This window comes from Eleutherodactylus coqui, chromosome 9, assembly GCF_035609145.1.
Source record: "Eleutherodactylus coqui strain aEleCoq1 chromosome 9, aEleCoq1.hap1, whole genome shotgun sequence".
NCBI lineage: Eukaryota > Metazoa > Chordata > Amphibia > Anura > Eleutherodactylidae > Eleutherodactylus > Eleutherodactylus coqui.
In genome coordinates, this window is record NC_089845.1 from 77,215,208 (window position 1) to 77,241,965 (window position 26,758).

A 26,758-nucleotide genomic window follows, 5' to 3' on the forward strand; every position below is an offset into this window, starting at 1 on the left:
TCCTTTCCCGCGGACATGAGACCTAAAAATAAGAATTTACTTACCTGTCCGGATGCTGCGGATCTTCCCTCCGTTGCGGCCGGATCTTCTCTCTTTGGCCCAGCGGATGTGCTCGGCACGCTGGCAGCGTGACACGCGCATGCGCCTGCCGGAGAGCAGGAATTTAGCTGCGGGTGTGCTGCGGATCCGGACAGCTTCCATAGGCTTCAATAGAAGCCTGCGGGAGCCGTCCCCGCAGGAGACCTACACCAAAATGGAGCATGCTGCGGGTGTTTTCCCGCATGCGCAATCCACGCCTCAAGGGAAAAATACATCCGCAGGTATTTAATTACCTGCGGGTGTTCAATGCATCCCCATGAAGAGCGGCTCATGCGTGCGGGTGACCCGCTGCGGATCTGTCCCCATGGACATGAGGCCTTAATGACTTCAGAAGGGTCGGTGATCTGGGGATTATTCCGATTGCCAGATTGGAGTCAGAAAGGAATTTTTTCCCTTTAAATGGGGAAAATTAGCCTCTACCTTAGGGCTCTTTTATACGAGCGTAGAGTTTTTCGACCGTCTGTGTCACGGTCAAGGCATGGCCAAAAAACACACGAACGGGAGCACAAATCTGCCATTTGCGCACCCACTCAGACGGCCTGGGTCCGGCGCATATATGCCGAGGCCGCAATGCAATCAGGCAAGGGCAGATAGTTTAGCTTTGCTAAACTGCCTCCCCCTTTCCGCCCCCTTACCAGCTCTCGGCAAGGGAAGGGGGCAGAAGCTAGTGTGCTAAGCTCCTGCCCCCTCTTCACACCTTGTCAGCTGCCAGCAATTCGGGAGATGGTGGAGCAGAGGAGGGAAGGGGGTGGGAGTTTAGCAGTCCTGCTGCTAAACTCCCTCCCACCTCCATTCTCTGGCAGCTACCATTGGCTCCCATAGGAGTCTATGGCAGCGGCCAACGTATTTAGGCCAGGAAGATAGTCCCTGAACTATCTTTCTATCTTTCCTGGCCAGCGTAAAAGCCCCCCGGCCGAAATGCGCTCCATAAACGCTATATCCTTTTACGCAGCGGAAAATTGCGCATCTGATCTGATGCATTGGAATCCAATGCATCAGATCAGTGAAAACAGCGGCCGATATAAAACCTTACTGGTGTTTTTTTGCCTTCCTCTGGATCTACGCTGTGGGTAATAGGCTTAACTGGATGGACATATGCCTTTTTTCGTCCTTACATACTTTGTATTCATGCATTGCATCCTGTAATGGTTTTGTCTTTTGCTTTCAGCATGTGGCTGCCACCCAGATAGCTCAGTCTCTGCGATTTGCCACTATGAAACTGGCTTGTGTGAGTGTAAACCTAATGTATTCGGGAAGCGATGTGACCAGTGTGAGGTACGAGACGTATTTTGGTTCATAGACCTTTGCATGGGTTCAGTTACTTTTATATGCATCTATTGTACGGATCTTATCATCCATTTTCATGTCATGGTCTGTGTTAAAGGTGATCTTCATATTTTTGTCCCCAGCCTGGATTCTATGGCTTGACATCTGGTCTTGGCTGTCTTCCATGTAACTGCAGCCAGTTGGGTTCAGTCTCTGAAATGTGCAATGATGCTGGGCAGTGTCCTTGTGTTGCTGGCGTGGCAGGGGATAAATGTGACATTTGCGCTCATGGCTTTTATGGATATGAGAATGGTGGCTGCACGCGTAAGTTTTAAATGTGTCCCTTAATTGTAAAGGTGCGTTCCTGCTGTGTACCTGACCACGGCTGAATAGTAGTATACTCTAATGATTTATTGCATGTCCATTTTGTATAATCTCACTACATCATTTTCAATTAATTTTGAATGTGGGGCTTTTGCTCCGGCTAGATTCAAACATGTAGTTTTTAATGCAGTTCATTTAGCCAAAACCTGTAAGGGATCGAAAGGGAAGTAACAGTATAAAGGAAGGGTTTGCCTGAAAACGCTGCACATGTGATTACAGGCTTTGAGTGTTTTTCTTTTAAGCAAATAAGATGTCTATGGCTAGTTTAAAAAAATCATAGAATGAAATTGGTTGTATTTAATTCCATTTCAGATGTACAGGGTTGGACAAAAATATGGAAACACCGTACGAAATGCATATCTTATATTACATGGGATTATAAATTATGTAGAGACCAATTTTAGGTGGAGGTAATATGACACAGATGCTGCCCGGCAGAAGTGAACATTTGCCCAAGCAACAAGATTCCATTAGTCAGGGGTTTGAGTCACTCAGCTGCTGTTTTCAGCTGGCTCCCAAAACCACCCAGAGCAGGGCAAGAGGTGATGTAATTACAAATTTGGCGGGAAAGCTTCCAGGGCAGCTCAGTGCCAATGATTAAAGTGGTTTTCCAGTGAAATGCTATTGATGACCCATCTTCAGGATAGGTCATCAATAGAGATGAGTGAGCATACTCGTCCGAGCTTGATGCTCGTTCGAGTATTAGGGTGCTCGAGATGCTCGTTACTCGAGACGAGCACCACGCGGTACTTGTCTCGATTAAACGAGCACTGACTATTGAATTCAATGGAGTCGGCAATACAGCCGGATCCATTGAAAGCAATGTGCTGCTGGCGAGCGCGGGATGAATTTTCGGGAAGGGCTTAAAAATATAAGCCCTTCCCTGAAATTCATCCAGAAATGTGTAAAAACAAAAAAATATATATATACTCACCCGGTCCCGGCAGACGGAGTTCAGCCGCGGCCGGCGGCAGTTCTCTTGAACTGCTCTCTGTAGTATTCAGCAGCCGAGGATTTAAAATCCCCGCCTGCTGAATGAGCTGCCTCTGATTGGTCACAGCCTGACCAATCAGAGGCAGCTCTCACTCACACCCATTCATGAATTCATGAATGACAGCTGAGAGCTGCCCCTGATTGGTCCCTGCGCTGAGCCAATCAGAGGCAGCACTCACTCACCCATTCATGAATCCCCGGCTGCTGAATACTACAGAGAGCAGTTCAGGAGAACTGCCGCCGGCCGCGGCTGAACTCCGTCTGCCGGGACCGGGTGAGTATATATATATTTTTTTGTTTTTACACATTTCTGGATGAATTTCAGGGAAGGGCTTATATTTTTAAGCCCTTCCCGAAAATTCATCCCGCGCTCGCGGGCAGCCCATTGCTTTCAATGGAGCCGGCTGTATTGCCGGCTCCATTGAATTCAATGGGCTAACATCGTTCTTCTCTGCCACAGCTGTTACAGCTATGGCAGAGGAGAACGATCTTTATGCTGACAGTGCGGGGGGGGGGGGGGGGCACTCTTGCCGCTATTGTGGCTGAATAGTGGGACCTGGGAACTTGAGATGCAGCCAAACATGTAGCCCCTCGCCTACCCTATCCGTTTCTGTTTCGTTCCCATCACTTTCTTGAATTTCCCAGATTTTCACAAATGAAAACCTTAGCGAGCATCGACGATATACAAAAATGCTCGAGTCGCCCATTGACTTCAATGGGGTTCGTTACTCGAAACGAACCCTCGAGCATCGCGGGAAGTTCAACTCGAGTAACGAGCACCCGAGCATTTTGGTGCTCGCTCATCTCTAGTCATCAACAGTTGATCTGCTGGGGTCCGCCGCTCGGGACCCTGAACGATCAGCTGTGTGGGCACATGCTATCAATGTCGCAATAACAGAGGTTGGAGCGGAAGCCTCCATGCCGACCTCCATGTAGTGGCCGGCGCTTGTAATTGCACACGACTCCGATTGATTTCACAACATGGGAGGTCGGCACGGAGGCTTCCACTTCAGCCTCTTGTTATTGTAGGGCTGACAGCATGCAAAGGCACAGCTGATCAGTTGTGGTCCCGAGCGGCGGACCCCGGCCGATCAACTGTTGATGACCTATCCTGATGATAGGTCATCAGTAGTATTTTCCCAGAAAACCCCTTCAAAATCCCATGCATTTTGTATGTTGTTTCCATATTTTTGTCCATCATTTTATACTCCATGTAATTAGTCTGCTCTATCTTTACAGCTTTGCATGATTATTTTCATCTGTTTGTGCCTATCTATAGCTTGTAACTGTGCACACACACAAAATAACTGCAACTTGAGAACGGGTGAATGCATTTGCCCTCCAAACACCCATGGGCCAAGGTGTGAATACTGTGATGCCAACTACTGGGGCCATGATGCTGAGCTTGGATGTTTGGTAAGAAACGTAATCTGAGCTTTCCATATAGCGATGTTTGGAGCTATGTATATGTGCAGTAACAGTGACCTACATACAGAATATCCAAGGCAATTGTCCTAGAAGACATTGTGTCGGCTAATATTTCCATAGCAGTCTTACTTTCCCTTAATGGAGAATATTGCAATGAATCTGAGATGTAAAAATCTAAATCCATAACGTGGTAGACACCAAACTCTTTGGTTTCTACCAAAGTCTTAAATTCATCAAAGACCTTTTATGTGCAATGAGGAACCCCAACCAAGCGATGAGTAAGCTTAAAAAAATCATCAAAGATCATTATTAGAGATGAGCGAGCACCAAAATGCTCGGGTGCTCGTTACTCGGGACGAAATTACCGCAATGCTCGAGGGTTCGTTTCGAGTAACGAACCCCATTGAAGTCAATGGGCGACCCGAGCATTTTTGTATTTCGCCGATGCTCGCTAAGGTTTTCATGTGTGAAAATCTGGGCAATTCAAGAAAGTGATGGGAACGACACAGCAATGGACAGGGCAGGCGAGGGGCTACATGTTGGGCTGCATCTCAAGTTCACAGGTCCCACTATTAAGCCACAATAGCGGCAAGAGTGGGCCCCCCCCCCTCCCAAAAACTTTTACTTCTGAAAAGCCCTCATTAGCAATGCATACCTTAGCTAAGCACCACACTACCTCCAACACAGCACAATCACTGCCTGCATGACACTCCACTGTCACTTCTCCTGGCTTACATGCTGCCCAACCGCCCCCCCTCCCCCCCACAGCGCACACCAAAGTGTCCCTGCGCAGCCTTCAGCTGCCCTCATGCCACGCCACACTCATGTCTATTTAGAAGTGCGTCTGCCATGAGGAGGAACCGCAGGCACACACTGCAGAGGGTTGGCACGGCTAGGCAGCGACCCTCTTTAAAAGGGGCGGGGCGATAGCCCACAATGCTGTACATAAGCAATGAGAAATAGAATCCTGTGCCACCGCCATCAGGAGCTGCACACGTGGGCATAGCAATGGGGAACCTATGTGCCACACACTATTCATTCTGTCAAGGTGTCTGCATGCCCCAGTCAGACCGCGGTTTTTAATTCATAGACACAGGCAGGTACAACTCCCTATTGTGAAGTCCCTGTGGACCGACAGCATGGGTGGCTCCCTGGAACCCACCGGCGGTACATAAAAATATCCCATTGCAGTGCCCATCACAGCTGAGGTAGTAATGTCATGTTTAATGCAGGTGGGCTTCGGCCCACACTGCATGCCCCAGTCAGACTGGGGTTCTTTACAAGTGGAAACAGATGCATTTATAATTCCCTGTGGACCCACAGCATGGGTGGGTGCCAGGAAGCCACCGGCGGTACATAGAAATATCCCATTGCATTGCCCAACACAGCTGAGGTAGTAATGTCGTGCTTAATACAGGTGGGCTTCGGCCCACACTGCATGCCCCAGTCAGACTGGGGTTCTTTACAAGTGGACAGATGTAGGTTAAACTCCGTGGGCGAGGGCCCACAAAAATTGCTGTATCAACAGTACTAATGTACATCAAAAAAATTGGCCATGGCCAACCAAGAGGGCAGGTGAAACCCATTAATCGCTTTGGTTAATGTGGCTTAAGTGGTAACTAGGCCTGGAGGCAGCCCAGTTTAACGAAACATTGGTTCAAGTTAAAGTTTCAACGCTTTTAAGAGCATTGAAACATATAAAAATTGTTTAGAAAAATTATATGAGTGAGCCTTGTGGCCCTAAGAAAAATTGCCCGTTCAGCGTGATTACGTGAGGTTTCAGGAGGAGGAGCAGGAGGAGGAGGAGGAGGAATATTAGACACAGATTGATGAAGCAGAAATGTCCCCGTTTTGGATGGTGAGAGAGAACGTAGCTTCCATCCGCGGGTGCAGCCTACGTATTGCTTACGTATCGCTGCTGTCCGCTGGTGGAGAAGAGAAGTCTGGGGAAATCCAGGCTTTGTTCATCTTGATGAGTGTTAGCCTGTCGGCACTGTCGGTTGACAGGTGGGTACGCTTATCCGTGATGATTCCCCCAGCCACACTAAACACACTCTCTGACAAGACGCTAGCCGCAGGACAAGCAAGCACCTCCAGGGCATACAGCGCGAGTTCAGGCCACGTGTCCAGCTTCGACACCCAGTAGTTGTAGGGGGCAGAGGCGTCACGGAGGACGGTCGTGCGATCGGCTACGTACTCCCTCACCATCCTTTTACAGTGCTCCCGCCAACTCAGCCTTGACTGGGGAGTGGTGACACAGTCTTGCTGGGGAGCCATAATGCTGGCAAAGGCTTTGGACAATGTTCCCCTGCCTGCGCTGTACATGCTGCCTGATCTCTGCGCCTCCCCTGCTACCTGGCCCTCGGAACTGCGCCTTCTGCCACTAGCGCTGTCGGATGGGAAGTTTACCATCAGTTTGTCCACCAGCGCCCTGTGGTATAGCATCATTCTCGAACCCCTTTCCTCTTCGGGAATGAGAGTGCAAAGGCTCTCCTTATACCGTGAATCGAGCAGTGTGTACACCCAGTAATCCGTAGTGGCCAGAATGCGTGTAACGCGAGGGTCACGAGAAAGGCATCCTAACATGAAGTCAGCCATGTGTGCCAGGGTACCTGTACGCAACACATGGCTGTCTTCACTAGGAAGATCACTTTCAGGATCCTCCTCCTCCTCTTCCTCCTCCTCAGGCCATACACGCTGAAAGGATGACAGCCCAGCAGCATCTGTACCCTCAGCAGTGGGCCAAGCTGTCTCTTCCCCCTCCTCCTCATCCTCCTCATGCTCCTCCTCCTCCTTCTCAACGCGCTGAGATATAGACAGGCGGGTGCTCTGACTATCCAGCGACATACTGTCTTCCCCCGGCTCTGTTTCCGAGCGCAAAGCGTCTGCCTTTATGCTTTGCAGGGAACTTCTCAAGATGCATAGCAGAGGAATGGTGACGCTAATGATTGCAGCATCGCCGCTCACCACCTGGGTAGACTCCTCAAATGTTCCAAGGACCTGGCAGATGGCTGCCAACCAGGGCCACTCTTCTGTAAATAATTGAGGAGGCTGACTCCCACTGCGCCGTGCAAGTTGGAGTTGGTATTCCACTATAGCTCTACGCTGCTCATAGAGTCTGGCCAACATGTGGAGCGTAGAGTTCCACTGTGTGGGCACGTCGCACAGCAGTCGGTGCACTGGTAGATTAAACCTATGTTGCAGTGTCCGCAGGGTGGCAGCGTGCGTGTGGGATTTGCGGAAATGTGCGCAGAGCTGGCGCACCTTTCCGAGCAGGTATGACAAGTGGGGGTAGCTTTTCAGAAAGCGCTGAACCACCAAATTAAAGACATGGGCCAGGCATGGCACGTGCGTGAGGCTGCCGAGCTGCAGAGCCGCCACCAGCTTACGGCCGTTGTCACACACGACCATGCCCGGTTGGAGGCTCAGCGGCGCAAGCCAGCGGTCGGTCTGCTCTGTCAGACCCTGCAGCAGTTCGTGGGCCGTGTGCCTCTTCTCTCCTAAGCTGAGTAGTTTCAGCACGGCCTGTTGACGCTTGCCCACCGCTGTGCTGCCACGCCGCGTGACACCGACTGCTGGCGACGTGCTGCTGACACATCTTGATTGCGAGACAGAGGTTGCGTTGGAGGAGGAGGAGGAGGAAGGTGCTTTAGTGGAGGAAGCATACACCGCCGCAGATACCACCACCGAGCTGGGGCCCGCAATTCTGGGGGTGGGTAGGACGTGAGCGGTCCCAGGCTCTGACTCTGTCCCAGCCTCCACTAAATTCACCCAATGTGCCGTCAGGGAGATATAGTGGCACTGCCCGCCTGTGCTTGTCCACGTGTCCGTTGTTAAGTGGACCTTGGCAGTAACCGCGTTGGTGAGGGCGCGTACAATGTTGCGGGAGACGTGGTCGTGCAGGGCTGGGCACATCGGGAAAAGTAGTGGCGACTGGGAACCGAGTAGCGCGGGGCCGCCGCCGCCATCATGCTTTTGAAAGCCTCCGTTTCCACAAGCCTATACGGCAGCATCTGTAGGCTGATCAATTTTGCAATGTGCACGTTTAACGCTTGAGCGTGCGGGTGCGTGGCGTCGTACTTGCGCTTGCGCTCAAACTGTGGCACTAGCGACGTCTGGACGCTGCGCTGAGAGCCATTGCTGGATGGGGCCGAGGACAGCGGAGGTGATGGTGTGGGTGCAGGCCAGGAGACGGTAGTGCCTGTGTCCTCAGAGGGGGTTGGATCTCAGTGGCAGGTTGGGGCACAGGGGGAGAGGCAGTGGTGCAAACCGGAGGCGGTGAACGGGCATCGTCCCACCTTGTGGGGTGCTTGGCCATCATATGCCTGCGCATGCTGTTGGTGGTGCCTCCCCAGCTGATCTTGGCGCGACAAAGGTTGCACACCACTGTTCGTCGGTCGTCAGGCGTCTCTGTGAAAAACTGCCACACCGTAGAGCACCTTGACCTGTGCAGGGTGGCATGGCGCGAGGGGGCGCTTTGGGAAACAGTTGGTGGATTATTCGGTCTGGCCCTGCCTCTACCCCTGGCCACCGCACTGGCTCGGCCTGTGCCCACACCCTCACTTGGCCCTCCGCGTCCTCGGCCGCGTCCACATCCTCTAGGCCTACCCCTACCCCTCAGCATGCTGTATTACCAGTGATTTGATTTCCCAGGCAGGAAAGAAATTGGCGCAAGGCTGCACTCAACCGTAGCTGGTTGCGTCTGATTTTTTTACGTTCTCCACGCAGCACACACGTACCCAGAGCCCTTAGGACTGACACAGGCAGGCCAAATATAATTAATTCGCTTTTTTGCAAAGGGAGGGCCCCACTGCGGATATTCAATGAACAATACGTTTAATAACTGTGGTGTGGCCCTGAAAAAGTGTCACACAACTTTAGTGTAGCAGAGTTATTAACTCTGGCAGAGCAGGTATTTGCCAGTCAGGAAAGACAATGGCGCAAGCCTGCAGTAAACCGTAGCTGGTTGCGTTTGATTTTTGTACGTTCTCCACGCAGCACACACGTACACGGAGACCTTAGGACTGACACAGGCAGGCAAAATATAATTAATTCGCTTTTTTGCAAAGGGAGGGCCCCACTGCGGATATTCAATGAACAATACGTTTAATAACTGTGGTGTGGCCCTGAAAAAGTGTCACACAACTTTAGTGTAGCAGAGTTATTAACTCTGGCAGAGCAGGTATTTGCCAGTCAGGAAAGACAATGGCGCAAGGCTGCACTCAACCGTAGCTGGTTGCGTCTGATTTTTTTACGTTCTCCACGCAGCACACACGTACACGGAGACCTTAGGACTGACACAGGCAGGCCAAATATAATTGATTCGCTTTTTTGCAAAGGGAGGGCCCCACTGCGGATATTCAATGAACAATACGTTTAATAACTGTGGTGTGGCCCTGAAAAAGTGTCACACAACTTTAGTGTAGCAGAGTTATTAACTCTGGCAGAGCAGGTATTTGCCAGTCAGGAAAGACAATGGCGCAAGCCTGCAGTAAACCGTAGCTGGTTGCGTTTGATTTTTGTACGTTCTCCACGCAGCACACACGTACACGGAGACCTTAGGACTGACACAGGCAGGCCAAATATAATTTTTTCGCAAATTTGCAAAGGGAGGGCCCCACTGCGGATATTCAATGAACAATAACTGTGTTGTGGCCCTGCCTACACAATTCTGTCCCTGTAGTATCAATGGAGGGTGCAATGCTCTGCACAGACGATTTTTTGAAAAAAAAAAAAATGCAACACTGCTAACAGCAGCCTGCACAGTACTGCACACGGTTAAATTTGGCCCTAGAAAGGACCGTTGAGGTTCTTGAAGGCTACACTCACTCCTAACACTCTCCCTGCCTAAGCACCACTTCTGTCCCTAATACCGGGTGCAATGCACTGCACTGCCGATTTTGAGAAAAAAAAAAAAAAATTTCCACTGCTAACAGCAGCCTGCACACACGTAGATGTGGCCCTGAGAAGGACCGTTGGGGTTCTTGAAGCCTACACTCACTACAAACACTCTCCCTACAGCAACTCCAATAGAACAGCACTTTCCCTCACTAACTCACACGGCATCTGAGGCGAGCCGCGGGAGGGGCCGACTTTTATACTCGGGTGACATCTGATCGCCCCAGCCACTCACTGCAGGGGGGTGGTATAGGGCTTGAACGTCGCAGGGGGAAGTTGTAATGCCTTCCCTGTCTTTCAATTGGCCAGAAAAGCGCGCTAACGTCTCAGAGAGGAAACTGAAAGTAACCGGAACACCGCGTGGTACTCGTTACGAGTAACGAGCATCCCGAACACTGTAATATTCACACGAATATCAAGCTCGGACGAGTACGTTCGCTCATCTCTAATCATTATGTGAAAAAGTCTCTTTCAGAGGAACCACAACCAAAGGCTTCTTTCACATGAGCGCATATCAGCCGGCCGATATGCACTGTGATCTGATGCATTGGATTCCAATGCATCAGATCACATGGGCGTATTTCTGTGATGTAAAAACGGCCGGGCAAGCCAATATAGTGCCTGGCGTTTTTACGTCGAGCCCAAAACATAGTCCTGGAACTATGTTTTGGGCCAAGAATATGTTGGCTGCTGCATGGGCTCCTATGGGAGCCCATGGCAGTGGCCATAGGTGGAAGGGAGTTTAGCAGGCTCACCTCTGTTCCTCCCCGCTCATTCTGTGCAATAAGAGGGGGTGGGATGGGGCGGAGCTAAGCACTGGTCTGCCCCTCCTCCTCTCATTGATGGTTATGGACAAGGGGCAGGATATGGGCAGAGCTAAGTGCCCGCCCTTTTACCGCCCCTTGTCCATAGCCATCAATGGGAGGAATTGGGGCGGATGGCGCTTAGCTCCACTCCCGTCCCGCCCACTCCCATTGCGCAGAATGAGCGGGGAGGAATAAGAGCTGAGCCTGCAATGGGGAGGGAGGGGAAATGGTCGATGGCCTGGTGAGCTCGGCGCATTTGCCTGTCAACATGGGAGGTTGGCAGGGGGCCTTCCGCTCCTAACTCTGTTATTGTAGAGCTGACAGCATGCACCTGCACAGTTGATCGGTTGGGGTCCCGAGCGGCAGACCCCAGCCAATCAACTATTGATGACTGCCTGTCAGATTGTGTTGTAATGCAATACTATAGTATTACATTATCTTGCAGGAGTAATCAAGCAATTGCAAGTTAAAGTTCCCTATGGGGACTAAAAAGAATGTTAAATTTAGTAAAAAAGTTTTATTAATAAAAAATAAAATGTAATAAAAGTTTAAACTCTGCCACTTTTCCCATATTTATAATAAAACAAAGCATGTTTTGTATCAGTGCATCCATAAAAGTCTGATCTATCAAAGTAATGCATCATTTATCCCACATCATGAACATTGTCAGGGCAAAAAAAATGACAGAATTGCGCTTTTTCTGTTACTCCATCTACAAAAACGGATCGTAATTTAAACAGTTTAATAACTATTTATTACCTATTCTTCTCTCTCTCTCTCTCCCTCTCTCTCTCCTGTAGACGTGCGCACGCTGGCACGTCACAGCGGGGAGGGGCCAAAAATTTTCACGAGCACCATCAAGTATGCTACTACTCGAATGAGCATCAAGCTCGGACAAGCATGCTCGCTCATCTCTACAAGCTAAGCAATGCGGTAAATTAATCGCATCACACATCTTTAACGGATCCCAAGATGCAGCCCAATCGTTTAGGACTTAAACACATGAGCGCATGCGCTAATACTCTCACCGCTGCGGAGCATATTAGCACATGAACCGGGTTTTTTTTGGGATGTCCAGTCTATACACCAGGCACTGTGATATATGAACAACTGTATTGGGCATGTGTCCGTTCGTTGCTGACTGTTTCTGTTGATGATCATTAGGACATTCATCTTACAAAGTTGGAAAGTGCTGCTTACATGATCACATGACCAATACATATAAGTATATATCTTGTATATACAATTGAAAGGGACTACAGAGAAGCTGAATGCCATTGGATGCCACTCTGAACATAATGAAATTAGCTAATGATCCTAATGGATGGTTGGGCAATTAATTTAGAGCAATTCAATATGACAATGATAATAAAGTCCAATTTATTTCAGCCTCTGTTAAAACTAACTTTTATTGGCTTATGCTGCATATAGTTTATTGGGTAGTTTCTTCCTGGGGTTTTAAATCTCTGTAGAAATCAGTTATATTAACATATGCAATTAAAAGTTATGTCACAATTTACACAAATGAGCTACAGCTACTACATTGTACTATTGATAATAGGGTGTCTGGTCTCTGAAGATTCACGGTTGTATCAAAATGAATAGTGAGGAAAGTAATGGATCCTGTATGTTACACTAGGAGAACCTGATATCACCCTTTGTTAGCCTCTGCCTTATCAGATATGTCTCTCTCCACTGACTATCCTAGTGGTTAAGATGAATGTTAGGGAATTCTAGACATAGCATAGACAATAAAGTAAAGGCTGATGGGGTTGTGAGTCCTTAGCTGCAATGCCTTCTGGACATCTGAGATCACTTATCACCAAGAGTGCGCATTTGTAACTACTGTGAGCTTGTTTTAAAGGGGCTGCCTCACAAAATGAATATCTATCTGATCGGTGGGCGACCAACTGCTGGGACCAAAACTAATCATGAGAATGGGGCTCTTGAAGATACTTGAATGAATGAGCAGTGGTCAATCATGCGCGCCGCTGCTCCATTCATTTCAAAGGGATTGCTGAAGATGACCCAAGTTCAAGTGCTCATCTCTCTTGGCAGTCCTAAGGAATCGAATAGAGCAGTGGAGTGCGTGAATAATCACCACTCCATTCATTCTGAATTGGTGGCAGTCCCAGTGGTCAGACCCCCACCCATCGGAAAGTTACCCCCTATCTTGTGACTAGGGAATAACTTAATTGTAGAGCAACCTCTTTACTGTAGACCAAATAAATGTCAAGTTTTAGATACTTTTGAACTTCTATATATTGATCAGTGAATTCTATTAAATGTTTAAAGGAAAAATTGACCAGATATTCAATGAGTTTATTATTTCACTTTTTAATTAGGCTCTGTAGGTATCTGCCTTGTGGTTTCCCTTATTAACTTATACCATGATGCAGTCCTGGATCCATGAGTGGCGTCTGACGAATACATTGACTTCTTATGGGGTCCATCAGGGTTCTGTAAGGGTGTCTTGAATGGAAGAATAGTGCTGCATATAGCTCTACTTACCCATCAAAACGACTGAGACCTTGGTGGATCCTGGCAGCCCCTATTATAAGTCAATGGGTGACACCAATGGCCACTGTGGGAAGGATCCAACACAGTGCAATGGCTTCCATTATAAAAGTAAAGCACAATGCTGATGTCAACAGAAGAGTCTAAAACTGTTATGCTATGTATGCACCATGTTACTTATATTACACTGAATTACTGCAGGAATGCAACTGCAGCCGGGAAGGGGCGAGCAGGCTGCAGTGTGACCTTACGACTGGCCAGTGCCCGTGCAGGGAGGAGTTTGGTGGGCAGACATGCAATACTTGTCTATTTGGATACAGAAAATACCCCCACTGTATCTACTGCGACTGCGATGCCAAGGGAACCCAGTCTGCTTGGTGCGATGATGAACAGAAAGTATGCAGCTGCGAAGAAGAAACTGGTGCCTGCGCTTGCAAGGTTAGTAACGGTAATGAGTGTGAAAGAGGGATCCGTAGACTAGGTTAGGGTCAGCGCAGATGTCGCAACGTTTCAAACTGAGCAGTCTGTAATTCAGCGCTCAGTAAGAGAAATCTTTGGTCCAACACTGCCATCTGCTGGACTATTTCTGTAATTACTGATCTCCACTATAGCAATGTATCATTATACAAAGTATCTATAGGGGACTGTAGGGAATGGCCGATCAGCCTTACAAGATATAGTGCTACTAATGGCATGTAATAGCTGAGGGCTCGGCTGTAGATTAACCATCCCGGAGCTTTAAAGTAGTTAACTAGGTAATAAAGGGTTTTTTTAAAAATCTGCTCATCTTGTACCATTGCAATCATGTCCGGTCTCATGCTACTTTCTACTGCCTGCTGTAGCAGCGACGAAAACGGCAGTAAACACCACTGCAGATAATCGCTGTCCGAGTATTACCTTTTATGCTTGTACAGCAGGCTGAGCAGCTTTTAAAAAACTTTTTGCCTGTATAATCCCCTTTACGTTACCCCTTATGGCCATATAGTGTCATGTAAAGGCTACAGTGAGACATTATTTCATTGGTCGAATGCTATAAAACCTTCCACCCCAGTCACATCAGTCTGTCATATCACATAAGAGTTTTTTAACTTGACCAACCTAATTGGACCAAAGATATATATATATATATATATATATATATATATATATATATATATATATATATACACACACACACACACACACACACACACATATATATATATATATATATATATATATATACATACACACACACACACACACACACACACACACACACACATATATATATATATATATATATATATATATATATATATATATATATATATATATATATATATATAGTCATCAGCCAGTCAGTTTTAGGCTCTGAGAAAGTCTGTGACCAACCAAGTAAGACTCTATGCTACTATCTATACTGTCTCATTGCTTGTATCAATCCAAAGGGTCTTTCTGGATAAGGTTATGCTTCGTCTGTTGGGGTGTTTGAAGAAATAACCTAAAAGTTAGCCTGTGTGGGGACTTAAATCCAGGACTGAGCATGTGCAATTAGTATGTACCGTAGTGTGTATGTACTATATGTAATAAGCTCTTCTGTTACAGGAGAATGTCATTGGAAGCTATTGTAATGAGTGTAAAAGTGGGACCTTTGCTATCCGTACTGATAACCCCCTTGGATGCTCACCATGCTTCTGTTCTGGGGTATCCCAGCTGTGTGCAGAGATTGAAGACTATGTGCACATCCCAGTAAGTCCTTCTTTGTATTAGTTATTCAGACTACATTTGATTAAATCAAGGGCTGGCCTGAGAACAGATGGCAGCCAGTGCAGAATGTTATTTGTGCCCCCTCCCCATGATAGGAAAGAGCTATATATTGCACTGATAGGTAGTTTTCCTGTATTGTGTTTGCAGAAGGCAGCAAAATAGCAGCATATCCACACCAGAACAGCTCAGCTAATTATTACTGTAGCAGAACTAAGCTAGTAAATAAATACAGCACCAGAACCAAGCTCAGTGCATAAATGCAATAACAGAACCAAGCTCATAACATAAATGCAGCACCAGAACCAAGCTTGTAACAGAAAAACAGCACAACTCAGCCGCAGTACATAGATACAATACCAGAACCAAGCTCATAACATAAATACAGTAGCAGAACTAAGCAACTGTGTTGTGGGAGTATTGTTGGGCTGATCTTGGTCCTCAGTACATCAGAGGGAAGCAGACAGAGCCAGAAGGAAGAGAATTCATGTAGCTCCACAAGATGCTGCTGCACAGGGGAAGGAGATTGTTTTGACAGGCAGAACTAAGGGGGACAATTGCCCCTCAGCCTGCATTCGACGGCTGCTTCCCTACAACCTGGTGGCTGATGGCCTGTGCATTCCCACGGGTTGTACATGGCTAAGGCTGGCAGTGATTAAATGGCATACAAATAAAATAATAATCGTTAAATACGTAAAAAAAGGTCCTGGCGCCGCTGGACTCTGTACACCATGATTCTCACATTTTCTTAGTTCTAACATGTATGCAATGTAACATGTAAATGTATTTCAGATTTCCCTGGTCCCGGGCCAGTCTCTTCTGCGGGTGGTCTCTCCGGGTAATATGAATGGGACTACAGACAGAGTGTTTTCGGAGGAGGTAGATATGCTGCTGGATGCCTCGGTCATCAGACAGACCCTCCAATCAGACACCTTTTACTGGCAATTATCAGGCCAGTTCCTCGGTGATAAGGTGAGTGAAACGTCTTCTGTTAGCGAAGCTGCCATGCTGGTTTGGTTGGGTGGCTCGTTAGTAACTTTACTCTTGGCAGAATGGGTAATGGTGCGTTTAGATGGAACAATTCTTGTTCACAAAATCGTACAAACTAATGAAAGTGAAGATAATCGTTCAATTTAAACACGAGCCAAAAGCGACGGATGAGATTCTCGTTTGTCTTCAGTTTCAGCCAACATAAAGACCAGCGGCGGCTCGTTTACTTATCGGGCAGTTTTACCACTGATCGTTCAGTGTTTCACAGAAGGCCTCTTTCACACAAACGTTTTCTCATAGCTATAATATCCCAACCATGTAAATGCATTCATTCACATGGCCTTCATTTTCGCTATTTTGCTGCGATAAAACGCCGGCCGGGCACTTCTCGTTATGTCTAAAAGGAGCTTTATTCAGGGAATACAATACGATTCCACTATGGCAGTCCTTAGGGTAATATCCAGGATATTTCCTTTAAAAGGTCCGGCCTGGAGTAATGTATGGTATATATAGGAACACATATTATTGTATTGTTTCTTTTTTTTTTTTTTTTTTTAATTCTTTATTTTCTCGTTTTCAATTTTCGTTTTCAAAGACAGTGACATAATAACGGAAAAGTATGACATTTTCATTAAACATCTTCAAACATTTGTCTGGACATAACTTGGACATCCTATACATTGTCTCGTCTCAGCCGCTTTGTGTAGTGTGGTGTTTTAGAGTTCTTCTGCATTCGCCTCTCCTCGGGCGGAGTACCGCCCCGAGGACAGCGAAAGCAATCATTCTCTTGCTATTAGAACCGTTTCCTGTAGTGTTCTTTGCCCGGCTGTTAGGTGTATAACCATTGGCTAGACGGGGCACGGGTATAGCAGCCGCATAGGAGTAGTGTGCGTGGGGGCAGTCGATCGCCGGGGGGTTTCGTGTCTCAAAACACTGTTATGCCCAGCGGCCGATTGCTCCACCTGTAGTCGTATACTTCTGCCAGTGCTTGCTCTCATGTGCACTTGCAGAAATATAGAACATGTCAGGGTAACTTACAAACATCTCACGAAGGGGAGAACAGTGGGAGCAGGGGGCGGGGAGGTTGTAGGGATTCTGGGGGTGGGGTACTTGGTACCTTAAGTGCGGAGTAATTGCTGATATTCCTCCGAACCCTGGAACGCTATCCAATGATACCAGGTCTTCCTGAATTTTTCTTGTGTCCCTTTTAGAGATGCAGTAAGGTCCTCCATTTCCATGATCCAGTTGGCTATGTTAAGCCACATGTGTAGGGTAGGTGGCACAGTCTGGGGATACAGGATTTCGCCGCGTTCACCAGATGGCGCACGATCGAATTTTTGTATCTCGCCAGTGGTATGTCGCTATGATGCAGGAGGAAGAAGGCCGGGGATTTCGGAACCAAGTAGTCTGTGAACTTTGATATGATCCGCCAGACTTCGGACCAGAAGTTCGCTAATGCCGGGCACTCCCAGAACACGTGCAACCACGTGCCCTGTTCTGCACCGCACCTCCAGCACAGGTGCGAGACTGACGGGAATATTGTGTTGAAGAAGGAGGGCACCCTGTACCAGGGCGAGAGGATTTTGTATCCTGCTTCTTGTATCTTGCTAGATATTGAAGAGGAGTGCGTGATGTTGTATAGTCTTTCCCTTTCCTCTGTGGAGAGCGTAATCCCGAGCTCTGTTTCCCATTTCTGTATGTATCCCGGGGGCGGTGCCTCTGGTTGTGAATTGAGTAGATTGTACATTCTGGAGAGTGTGTGTCTTGAAGGTCCCTCCTGAATGCAGGTGGATTCGAATTGTGTTTTGGGGCGCGTGAAGGTGTTGGGTCGGGGGAGGGAAGTGAGGAAGTGCCGTGTTTGCATCGCCCTCCAGTGCGTCAGTGGTGCTCTGCCTGTCCCACTTGCTAGTAGAGCGTCCACCGAGAGCCATTGGCCCTCCTGTATGAAGTGCTCTGCCCTGAATACGCCCTCCGCGAGCCAGTTTCTCAATGCCTTGTCTTCGGTACCTGGGGGGAAGGCAGGGTTGCCCAGGATTGGGAACAATGGTGAGGGCTTAGGGGAAATGTTTGCTCTGGGGAAAGTTTTTGCTGCTACCGCCAGCGTGGGGCCAATCGTGGGGTGGTTTGCTATTTCCGGGGGGATTCCTGTTTGTGCCCAGGGTAGAACTTTGAGCGGGACTGATGTAGTGTGCTGTTCAATCGTGACCCATTGTTTGGATACTGAGTGCCTGTGCCAGTCTACTATCCGTGTTAGATGAACTGCCTGATAGTATTGCGTAAAATTGGGAAGTCCCATACCCCCTTCATTTTTTGGTCTGGATAAAGTGCTTCGTGCGATGCGGGTGGGCTTCCCTGCCCACACGAATTTGGTCATCAGGGAATTTAGGTGCTGAAAGAATTGTTTCGGTATTTGGATAGGGAGGGCCTGGAGTAGGTATAATACTCTGGGTAGAATATTCATCTTGATAACTGCCCCTCTACCAAACCATGAGAACAGACCTTTCGTCCAGGAGTTGAGATTCTGTCTCACCCTGTTCAGGAGCGCTGGAAAATTAGCCGCATACAGTCCCTCAACCTCTGGTGTCAGCTTAGTTCCTAAGTACTGTATGTGGTCACCTTTCCACGGGAAAGGGAAGGCGTCCTCCAGCTCTGTCGCCATGGTCTGGGGTAATGATACATTAAGCGCCGCAGATTTGTTGTAATTAATTTTGAAATTCGATAAGGCGGAGTATTGGTTTACTTCTGCCATTAGATTAGGGAGCGATATTCGTGGGTTTGAGATAAAGAACAGGAGATCATCTGCGTATGCCGCTATCTTATGTTCTGTGTCTGCTAGCTTGATTCCCTTAATTATTGTATTGTTTCTATTGGAACACTGAGTATCTATTTCCTAATGTATGCATCAGCGGCAGCTCAGCTATACATGTAGTAAGGAATGAGAGGATCTTGGCCACAGCAGATAGCAAACTTAGCATTATGAAGCTTTACCTGCTACATATGAGTCAATTAGCCCTTTCCAATCCACTGTCTGACCTCTGAAGACATTATGATTTAAGGCTGTACAGCTCCAATGTTGGAAGACGTCCGTCGGGGTTCTCTTACTGTATATTGCCAGCCGCTCTGCTGTTGGAGCCTATCCAATGTGTCACCTCATGCAGTACTGGATTTAGCCAGCAGATAGCGCCATTGTATAAAAGCGGAAAAAGAGTAAGCCCCCTAGGAAAACCAGTATACAAATTGGATTGGAAAGGGTTAAGGCTGATTGTATGGATCCATAATTTTAGCTTTGTTGTCTTATATAGTCCAAATGCAGCTTCATAATACAAAATGCGACCATCGCTTGAACATGAATGATCAAAAATTTGCCTCATTTCTATATAGAATGTATAGCTTTAAACAGTGTATCTTCATTCTCTTAGTTTCTCTCTGATTTTGTACTTGGGAATAATTGACATTTTGTACAAATGTAAGGGTGGTTTCACACCGAGTGGAGGTTCCGTCACAAAAGCGTCTGCAAGTACTGAAACAAAAAGCACTGCATGTGTTTTCTTCCGTTAAAAAAAAACAGGACAGCTGGGTGGGAATTGGGCGGGCTTCATTATAGTCAATGGGGTCCGCCTGGTGCTGTTTGGTTCAATCCAGAGATGGAACAGTTCGGCCCTGGGGATTCCCCTTTCCAAGTAGGGAAGCAGAATCCCCGGTGCAGGAAGCACCCTAACATTTGCATTGTGTTTTGCTTTGTGACAGCTAATGTCCTATGGAGGAGTGATGACATATGTCGTTACATATTATGCACTTGCTGATTCTGGTCCTTCGGATGTGGAGCCGCACATTGTAATGAGAGGTGGACATCTTACAAAGCTGACTATTTCTTTGGATAAACCAAGCCCTGCTATTGGTATTAGGAGTGAGATGAAAATTCCTATGAAGGAGGTAAGAACTAAGAACAATATGACTTCTAAGCATGCTCATGTATCTAATCCTAAAGATACCCCTTTATTAAGGCCCATTTACACACAACGATTATCGCTCAAAATTCTCTCAAAAGCCGTCTTTTGAGCGATAATCGTTGTGTCTAACTGCACTGACATCGTGCATTTTTCGTTAACCAGTCGCTGATCCTTGTCTTTCAGCTTGCTGAAAGATAACGATGAGCCTTATCAGAGATTCACAGCGGAATACAGCTGATACTATTGTTTCAGCTGTATCCCGCTCCCCGATGACAGGCTGGGTATGAAGAACAGAGCGGTCCAGCTACAGTCTCCATACCCCGCACGGAGTGCTCGGCTGTATAACAGCCAGGCGCTCCAAGCAGAGAACAGCTGGATGCAGAAGAAAAACGGGGACACCCCGCTTGTCTTCTGCATCCTCCTCTCAGAGCGCAAGGTGATCGCTCAACGTTTGAGCGATCACCTTGCAATGTAAGTGACACAACGATTATCGCTCAAAAGTCGCTCAAAAGACATCTTTTGAGCGATAATCGTTGTGTCTAAATGGGCCTTAAGATAGATGAGACCGCGGACTTGTAAAGGTGTTAGATTAGAAGTAGAGATGAGCGAGCGTACTCGCTAAGGCAAACTACTGGAGCGAGTAGTGCCTTATTCCAGTACCTGCCCGCTCGTCTCTATAGATTCGGCTGCCGGCGGCGGGCGGGGAGCAGCGAGGGAGAGCGGAGAGGAACAGAGGGGAGATCTCTCTCTCCCTCTCCTCCCCTCTGCTCACCGCCGCAACTCACCTGTCACCTGCGCCGGCAGCCAAATCTTTAGAGACGAGCGGGCAGGTACTCGAATAAGGCACTACTCGCTCAAGTAGTTTGACTTAGTGAGTACGCTCGCTCATCTCTAATTAGAAGGCAGTAAATGTTCTCCTTTAAGGAACTTATAGCCGTCTACAAGTGGTTTGTACCATCTGGACAACCTCTTGCATATGTTCTACCTTCTGAAACAGTGAAATGTTCTTATTTATCTTATTCTTATTGAGTGAAGGGCTAGAATGTTTTGGATGCTAATTTACCAGTAAATATATAAGTGCCTGATATTAGGGACTGTACATATAGAACATCATCGACATACATCATAATTGTGTTTTCGCATATTTTCTGTTACAGGATAATTGGAAATATCATAAATCTGGGTCGGAAAATTCAGTTACAAGGAAGGATTTCATGTCTGTCCTAAGCAACGTCGATTACATTCTTATAAAGGCATCTTATGGCTATGGAGTACAGCAGAGCAGGTGTCTGGAATATATGTACTGTATGTAAGGCTGCGTTCACATCTGCAACGGGGATTCTGTTTTTTTGCTCCATTTGGGGAGCAGGAAGGGGGAATCCCCTGGCTGAACGGATCTGTCTTATGATGAAACCAAACAGCGCCGAATGGACTCCATTGACTACAATGGAGTCTGTTTGGTTTCCGCTCAGCTGTCCGGTATTGTACCAGAAGAAAAAAGTGTTGCATCTCTGTCTGCTTAGCTGAGCTCCTCTAATGCACCCGGATGTTCGCTTTTCCTATATCTGATTACTGTAAAGACTAGAATTTCAGGGATTAAATTCTCCCCAGTAAGGCACGGCTGCCCACGACTGGGTTGGATTATGGATGCAGGAGCCTGCAGGGGAATCCGACCCTGTGCCCGGCCGGCATCCACCTGTACCTGTCATTTCTTCTTTTGTTCTGTATTGCCGAATGGTCCGCACAGCGAGCTGCCGGACATGCGCAATACGGATTTACTCTTAAACCCCTGTTTTTCCCATGTTATCACCTAGCAATGACGTGGAATCTGCAACCTTTCCACCATGTAAATTGCGAAAGGGACTTGAGTTTGTCGCCTTCCATTGACTTCAATGGAAGCTGTCCGTGCAGACACCACACAAAAATAGAACATGCTGCAAAAATCCTCCGTGAGCAGGAAATTGCTATTGATTTCCGCTTGTGTGCAGGAGAAAGCGCTTTTCCTTAACATGTTATGGATGGTATTTGCTGTGGAATCCAGAGGCGGATGCTGCTCCAGATTCCGCAATGCAAATCCGCCCGTTTGCAGGCTGCAATAGCATTCTGCATAAATTGAACCTGCAAGTAACATTAGGAGATTTCAGCTCTAAAGCCTTAAATATTGTGAATGCAGCTCTCGATTATAAAACAAGTTGCATTTTCTGACCAGTCAAGTAAAACTAATGAATACAGAAAATGCAAAAATATTTATGTGAACTATAAAATACTGGACTCTAAATTCAGTGTTAATTAGAGTTACTTCCTGTCGTGAAATGACTTGGCCCTTCCTTCAACATACCCCAAGATGTGTGATGTAATAGGAAAACAAGACTATACCTCTGATACCATCCATCAGCCGGCCATCACCCATAGGCTCCCATGTAAAATAAAGTATATGGTTAACATATATACTTTTTTCTGAATGGTGCTAGAATGTGTCTCTGTTTGTATCGTTAAGGACCCCTAATGAAATGTAAGCGGCGGGGGGTGGACTCATCTGTAACCGTGTTGTTACATTCTGCATTGTGTTTTGTTACTAATAGGATATCAAATATCTCAATGGATGTTGCGGTGGAAGCAGCAGAAACGCATTCTGGCCGGGAGGCGGCGCATCTTATCGAGATCTGTGAATGCCCTCCTGGATACGCCGGACTGTCCTGTCAGGTGATTTGTAGAACATTCTTCATCACTGCGGGCTTCATTTAGGGCTCCTTTACACAGACGTATTTTCACGCAATTTTGTGTGCGTTACGTTTAGGCACGCAATATGCACAGAATAGCATCCATTTATTCCAATGGGTTCATTCACATTTCCTTTTCCCTCGCATTTCTTGCATATGTAAAAAAATTGGACCTGCTCTATTTTGTGTGCATGTGTGCACCAAATCCCCATAGAAGTCTATGGGAGGTGCGCAATTCCATGAAAAAAAAAAACACAACTGGATCTCATAAGGCTAAATAACCATTTAAATCAGGGCTTGCTCGTCTGCTGTGTGCAAGTGAACATGTCCTGCGTGCGCAAAAATGCCATTAAATGCACCAATACACACGCAAGAAAGACTCGTACACAGCGCAAATACACAGTGCTGAGGTGTGTGCAAAAACGTATATGCCTGTCTGAAAATCATGCGAGATTAGTGTATTGCGAGATATTCAAATCTCTCACGAATATGAACCCCATTCTTTTGAATGGGATGATACATACGAACAAATTTTTCCTTGCATCGCACAATGTGTGCGGTGCCTGTGAGTGCAATGCGAAGTTTCACTTTTGAAAACAATAGGAGACACTCTGTGATCCTCCGCCGCGGCTAAAAGCTGTGGCCACGGATCACTACTTCCCTGAAGTGATGCGGTGTTTTTAATAGAGATGAGTGAACGTGCTTGGCCACGCCCCTTTTTCACCCGAATACCGCGATTTCCGAGTACTTCACTACTCGGGTGAAAAGTACTCGGGTGCGCCGGGGGGCGGGGAGAGGCGTGGCGGCGTGGGGGGTAGCAGCGGGGAACAGGGGGGAGCCCTCTCTCTCTCCCTCTCCCCCCCACTCCCCGCTGCAACCCCCCGCGCCACCACGGCGACCCCCGAATTTTTTCGCCCGAGTACGGAAGTACTCGAAAATCGCGGTATTCGGGCGAAAAAGGGGCGTGGCCGAGCACGTTCGCTCATCTCTAGTTTTTAACACAAAAATGCTTTGCATCCGCAGGGATATCACATGTTGGCTAGCGCAGTATCGCACTCGCCCGTGTGAAATTAGTCTTAGGATGGAGTCAGGCAGCCGTGTTTTAGTGTGTTTTTGTGCGCTGGAGAATCCCTCCTGCAAAACGCGTAGAATAGAACCTACTGATTTCAATGTCTTACACTTGTTCTCTGCACAAAAAAGTTGCGCAGGAGTGAGCGTATTTTGATATACGCTCGTCTGACATTGCCTTTATTGAGGAATAGCTCTGTTGCATATAAGAACTTCTTCTCCTTCTGGTCATCAGGAGTGTGCGCCGGGCTACTACAGAGAGAAGGTGACAGAAGTGAATCTGCTGGAGCTTCAGCCATATATCGCCCCGTGTGTACCCTGCCAGTGCACTAACCACAGTGGGGACTGCGATCCGCAGACTGGAGAATGCATAGTAAGTCATGTGGCTGTGTTACCAGCACTATAGTAAGGCGTGAGATATTTACTAGAATCCATCTGCCACTAGGTATCGGCGAGGATGCACTTATTACATGAGTTGGCAGTATCTGCAGCAGGGAGAGCTTTTTACATTTTATTTACGTTTTCACAGTGAAATGGATTGTAAACTTCAGAAAAAGCGAAGTCATAAATCTCGCTATACAACAGCGGGGAGCTTTAGAAATGTCAGAGTCTGCAAAAATAGAGTTGGGGGTAAACAGATGAGCAGAGACTCTGAGATAGAAACCGAAGGGGGATCAGAACTATGTTCTCGAATCCAAAAGAGAGTTTTCTGAGCTAGAGGGACACACAGAGGTTTGGGGATCATCACGTTTTGTAAGCAGGTACATAGAAGTATTATATTTAGAAAGCTGAATATTTTGAGTTCTTTTTGTTAGGGTCATTGCAACCTAAAGCCATCTTAGCTGTCCCTTGTCTGCCTGTGAAGAAAAAAAGAAACACTGTGGTCACCACTGATTTTTTTTTACCTTTACTAGTCTACAAATCCAACAAGTAAATTAAAGGGCCACTTCATCAAAACAATGTTTTCCTTGCCTTTCAGTCTGGAGGTTTCCTATTCTAGCCACTTCCATGCCTATCTGATGCTCGTCAGGCACCATCTTGAGATTTTTTACTTTCACTTTCAATCAATCCCATGATGCATCAGCACAGTCTCTGTTAAGGCTATGCTGTTTTTGCCTGCAGGGGTGGACAGTTTAATTCTCATCATATTCTATATTCACCTAAATATGTTACAGACCATAAGTATACTGATAGGTTGTACTGTTGGGATCTGTTGTTCTGTCTGGGTTTCCAGTGGTGCACCTTCAAAGGTAGGTCGTTGGGCTGGCTGGGTGTGGAGTTCTTCAGCTGGCCGGTCCCCAGTGGTCTGCTGCATGTATGTGCCGGCCCTCTGCTGGAGGGTGCTGGTTACCCACCGCCCTGGCGTTTGCTTAATGCCTGGTGTTTGTGTATACTTGTGTGAATGGTGCTGTGTTCTGTGGGTCTGTGCAGGTGGCCGGATTGGGTGTGTGGGTGGTCCTGTTCTGTGTCTTGTGTGAACAGCGATGTGTTCTGTATGTCTGTGCAGGTAGCCAGACTAGAACTGTGAACTGCCCTGTTCAGTGTAAATGGTGTTCTGTGTGGTATTTAATCCCTGGTGAGTTTGTTAGTGTGAACTGTGTCTTGCTGTGGATCATCTAGGACAAGGTAGGTCCTTGAGTTCCAGCATGGGGCCGTCTTTGTCGGTATGGTTGCCCCCTACTTGCAGGCAGGTTTCTTGGGGTTGGTTGTCTCATTAAAGTGGGGATCCGCGAGACAACGGGGACCCTTGAAGTGGGCTTGCAGGCATAGGTGTCTTGGCCAATTGACAAACTAATACCTCGTACATTCTATAACAGTTCCATCCTTTATGTGTGCTGCTGTGTATGGAGATTGTCTTGAGCGTTTGTCAGTTGTTGGTTTATATCTGTCCATGAGCATCAAGTCTGCATGCAGTTCTGTGTCAGTAGGAGACGTGGAGATAAGGAAGATGGAACAATACCCCTGCAGCGCCACCTATTGGATGGCAGCACAGGTCTTTATAACAATGATTGGGTATAAGAAATCAAGCCAGAAAAACATACACAGACAGCTGTTTCATGGTGTTTGCCCCTCATTAGTGTGCAGACATAACACATACTGTCAAGAGGATACGCTGTGATCTCCTTTGTTATACCTGTGTGACAGGAGTTGTTATCAGTAAGTGTGATAGGAATGACTGTATTCCCTGCAGGCAGTTGCAGTGGTAGATCTATGTAATAGCATCACACAGACTGAGAAAGTGACTGAACACACAATTCCCAAGCAGATATGAACTGGTCAGAACTGAGATCACATGATCATCTGAGGATAAAGAGGCCAGGAGTTTCAGGCAGAAAAAAATTACAAACCAAGATAACACTGACTCACTTATATATATTGGTGGAATAGCTACATAGTAAATGGAAAACAAAATCACTAAAGGGGCAGTTTGTGTGAAAGTACACATGAAGTTATGGCTGCAACAACTACAGTAACAAACACGTTTCAGCACTCATACACACTTAACCCTTTGCAATCCAATTTTGGATTCAGGGTTTCCTAGGGGCTTTCTCTTTCTGCCATTATACAATGGCACCATCTGCTGGCTAGAGCCAGTACTGCAGTGTGGGACATGCTGGAGAGGCCCCTGACAACAGAGCCACCAGTAATCTACAGTAAGAATACCCTGCCGGACATTTTCCGACATCGGAGCTGTACAGCCTTCAGTCAGAATGTCTTTAAACATCAGACAGTGGATTGGAAAGGGTTAATAGCTGCATAAAAATGCACAAGTGTTTGTACTAACTGCATAAAAATGCAAGGTTCTTGGTACATAATTTGATCAAGCTATGTGGGCCCAACTGCCACGTTCAGGTGAACCTTCATGCATGGGTTCCTAACTTTATAGTTACTT

General features: G+C 47.1%; 1 protein-coding gene across 1 annotated transcript in view; it reads left to right on the forward strand.

Annotated features, from left to right (window-relative positions):
* LAMA1 (laminin subunit alpha 1) overlaps window positions 1–26,758 on the forward strand; it is a 203,723-nt gene that overhangs the window by 86,197 nt on the left and 90,768 nt on the right. Inside the window, exons 20-29 of the mRNA XM_066579574.1 lie at window positions 1,268–1,374; window positions 1,509–1,689; window positions 4,022–4,158; window positions 13,593–13,829; window positions 14,979–15,122; window positions 15,930–16,109; window positions 19,875–20,060; window positions 21,235–21,362; window positions 22,660–22,780; window positions 24,101–24,238. Of these exons, the coding sequence (XP_066435671.1) occupies window positions 1,268–1,374; window positions 1,509–1,689; window positions 4,022–4,158; window positions 13,593–13,829; window positions 14,979–15,122; window positions 15,930–16,109; window positions 19,875–20,060; window positions 21,235–21,362; window positions 22,660–22,780; window positions 24,101–24,238 (1,559 nt within the window). The remainder of the gene's footprint in view (window positions 1–1,267; window positions 1,375–1,508; window positions 1,690–4,021; window positions 4,159–13,592; window positions 13,830–14,978; window positions 15,123–15,929; window positions 16,110–19,874; window positions 20,061–21,234; window positions 21,363–22,659; window positions 22,781–24,100; window positions 24,239–26,758) is intronic.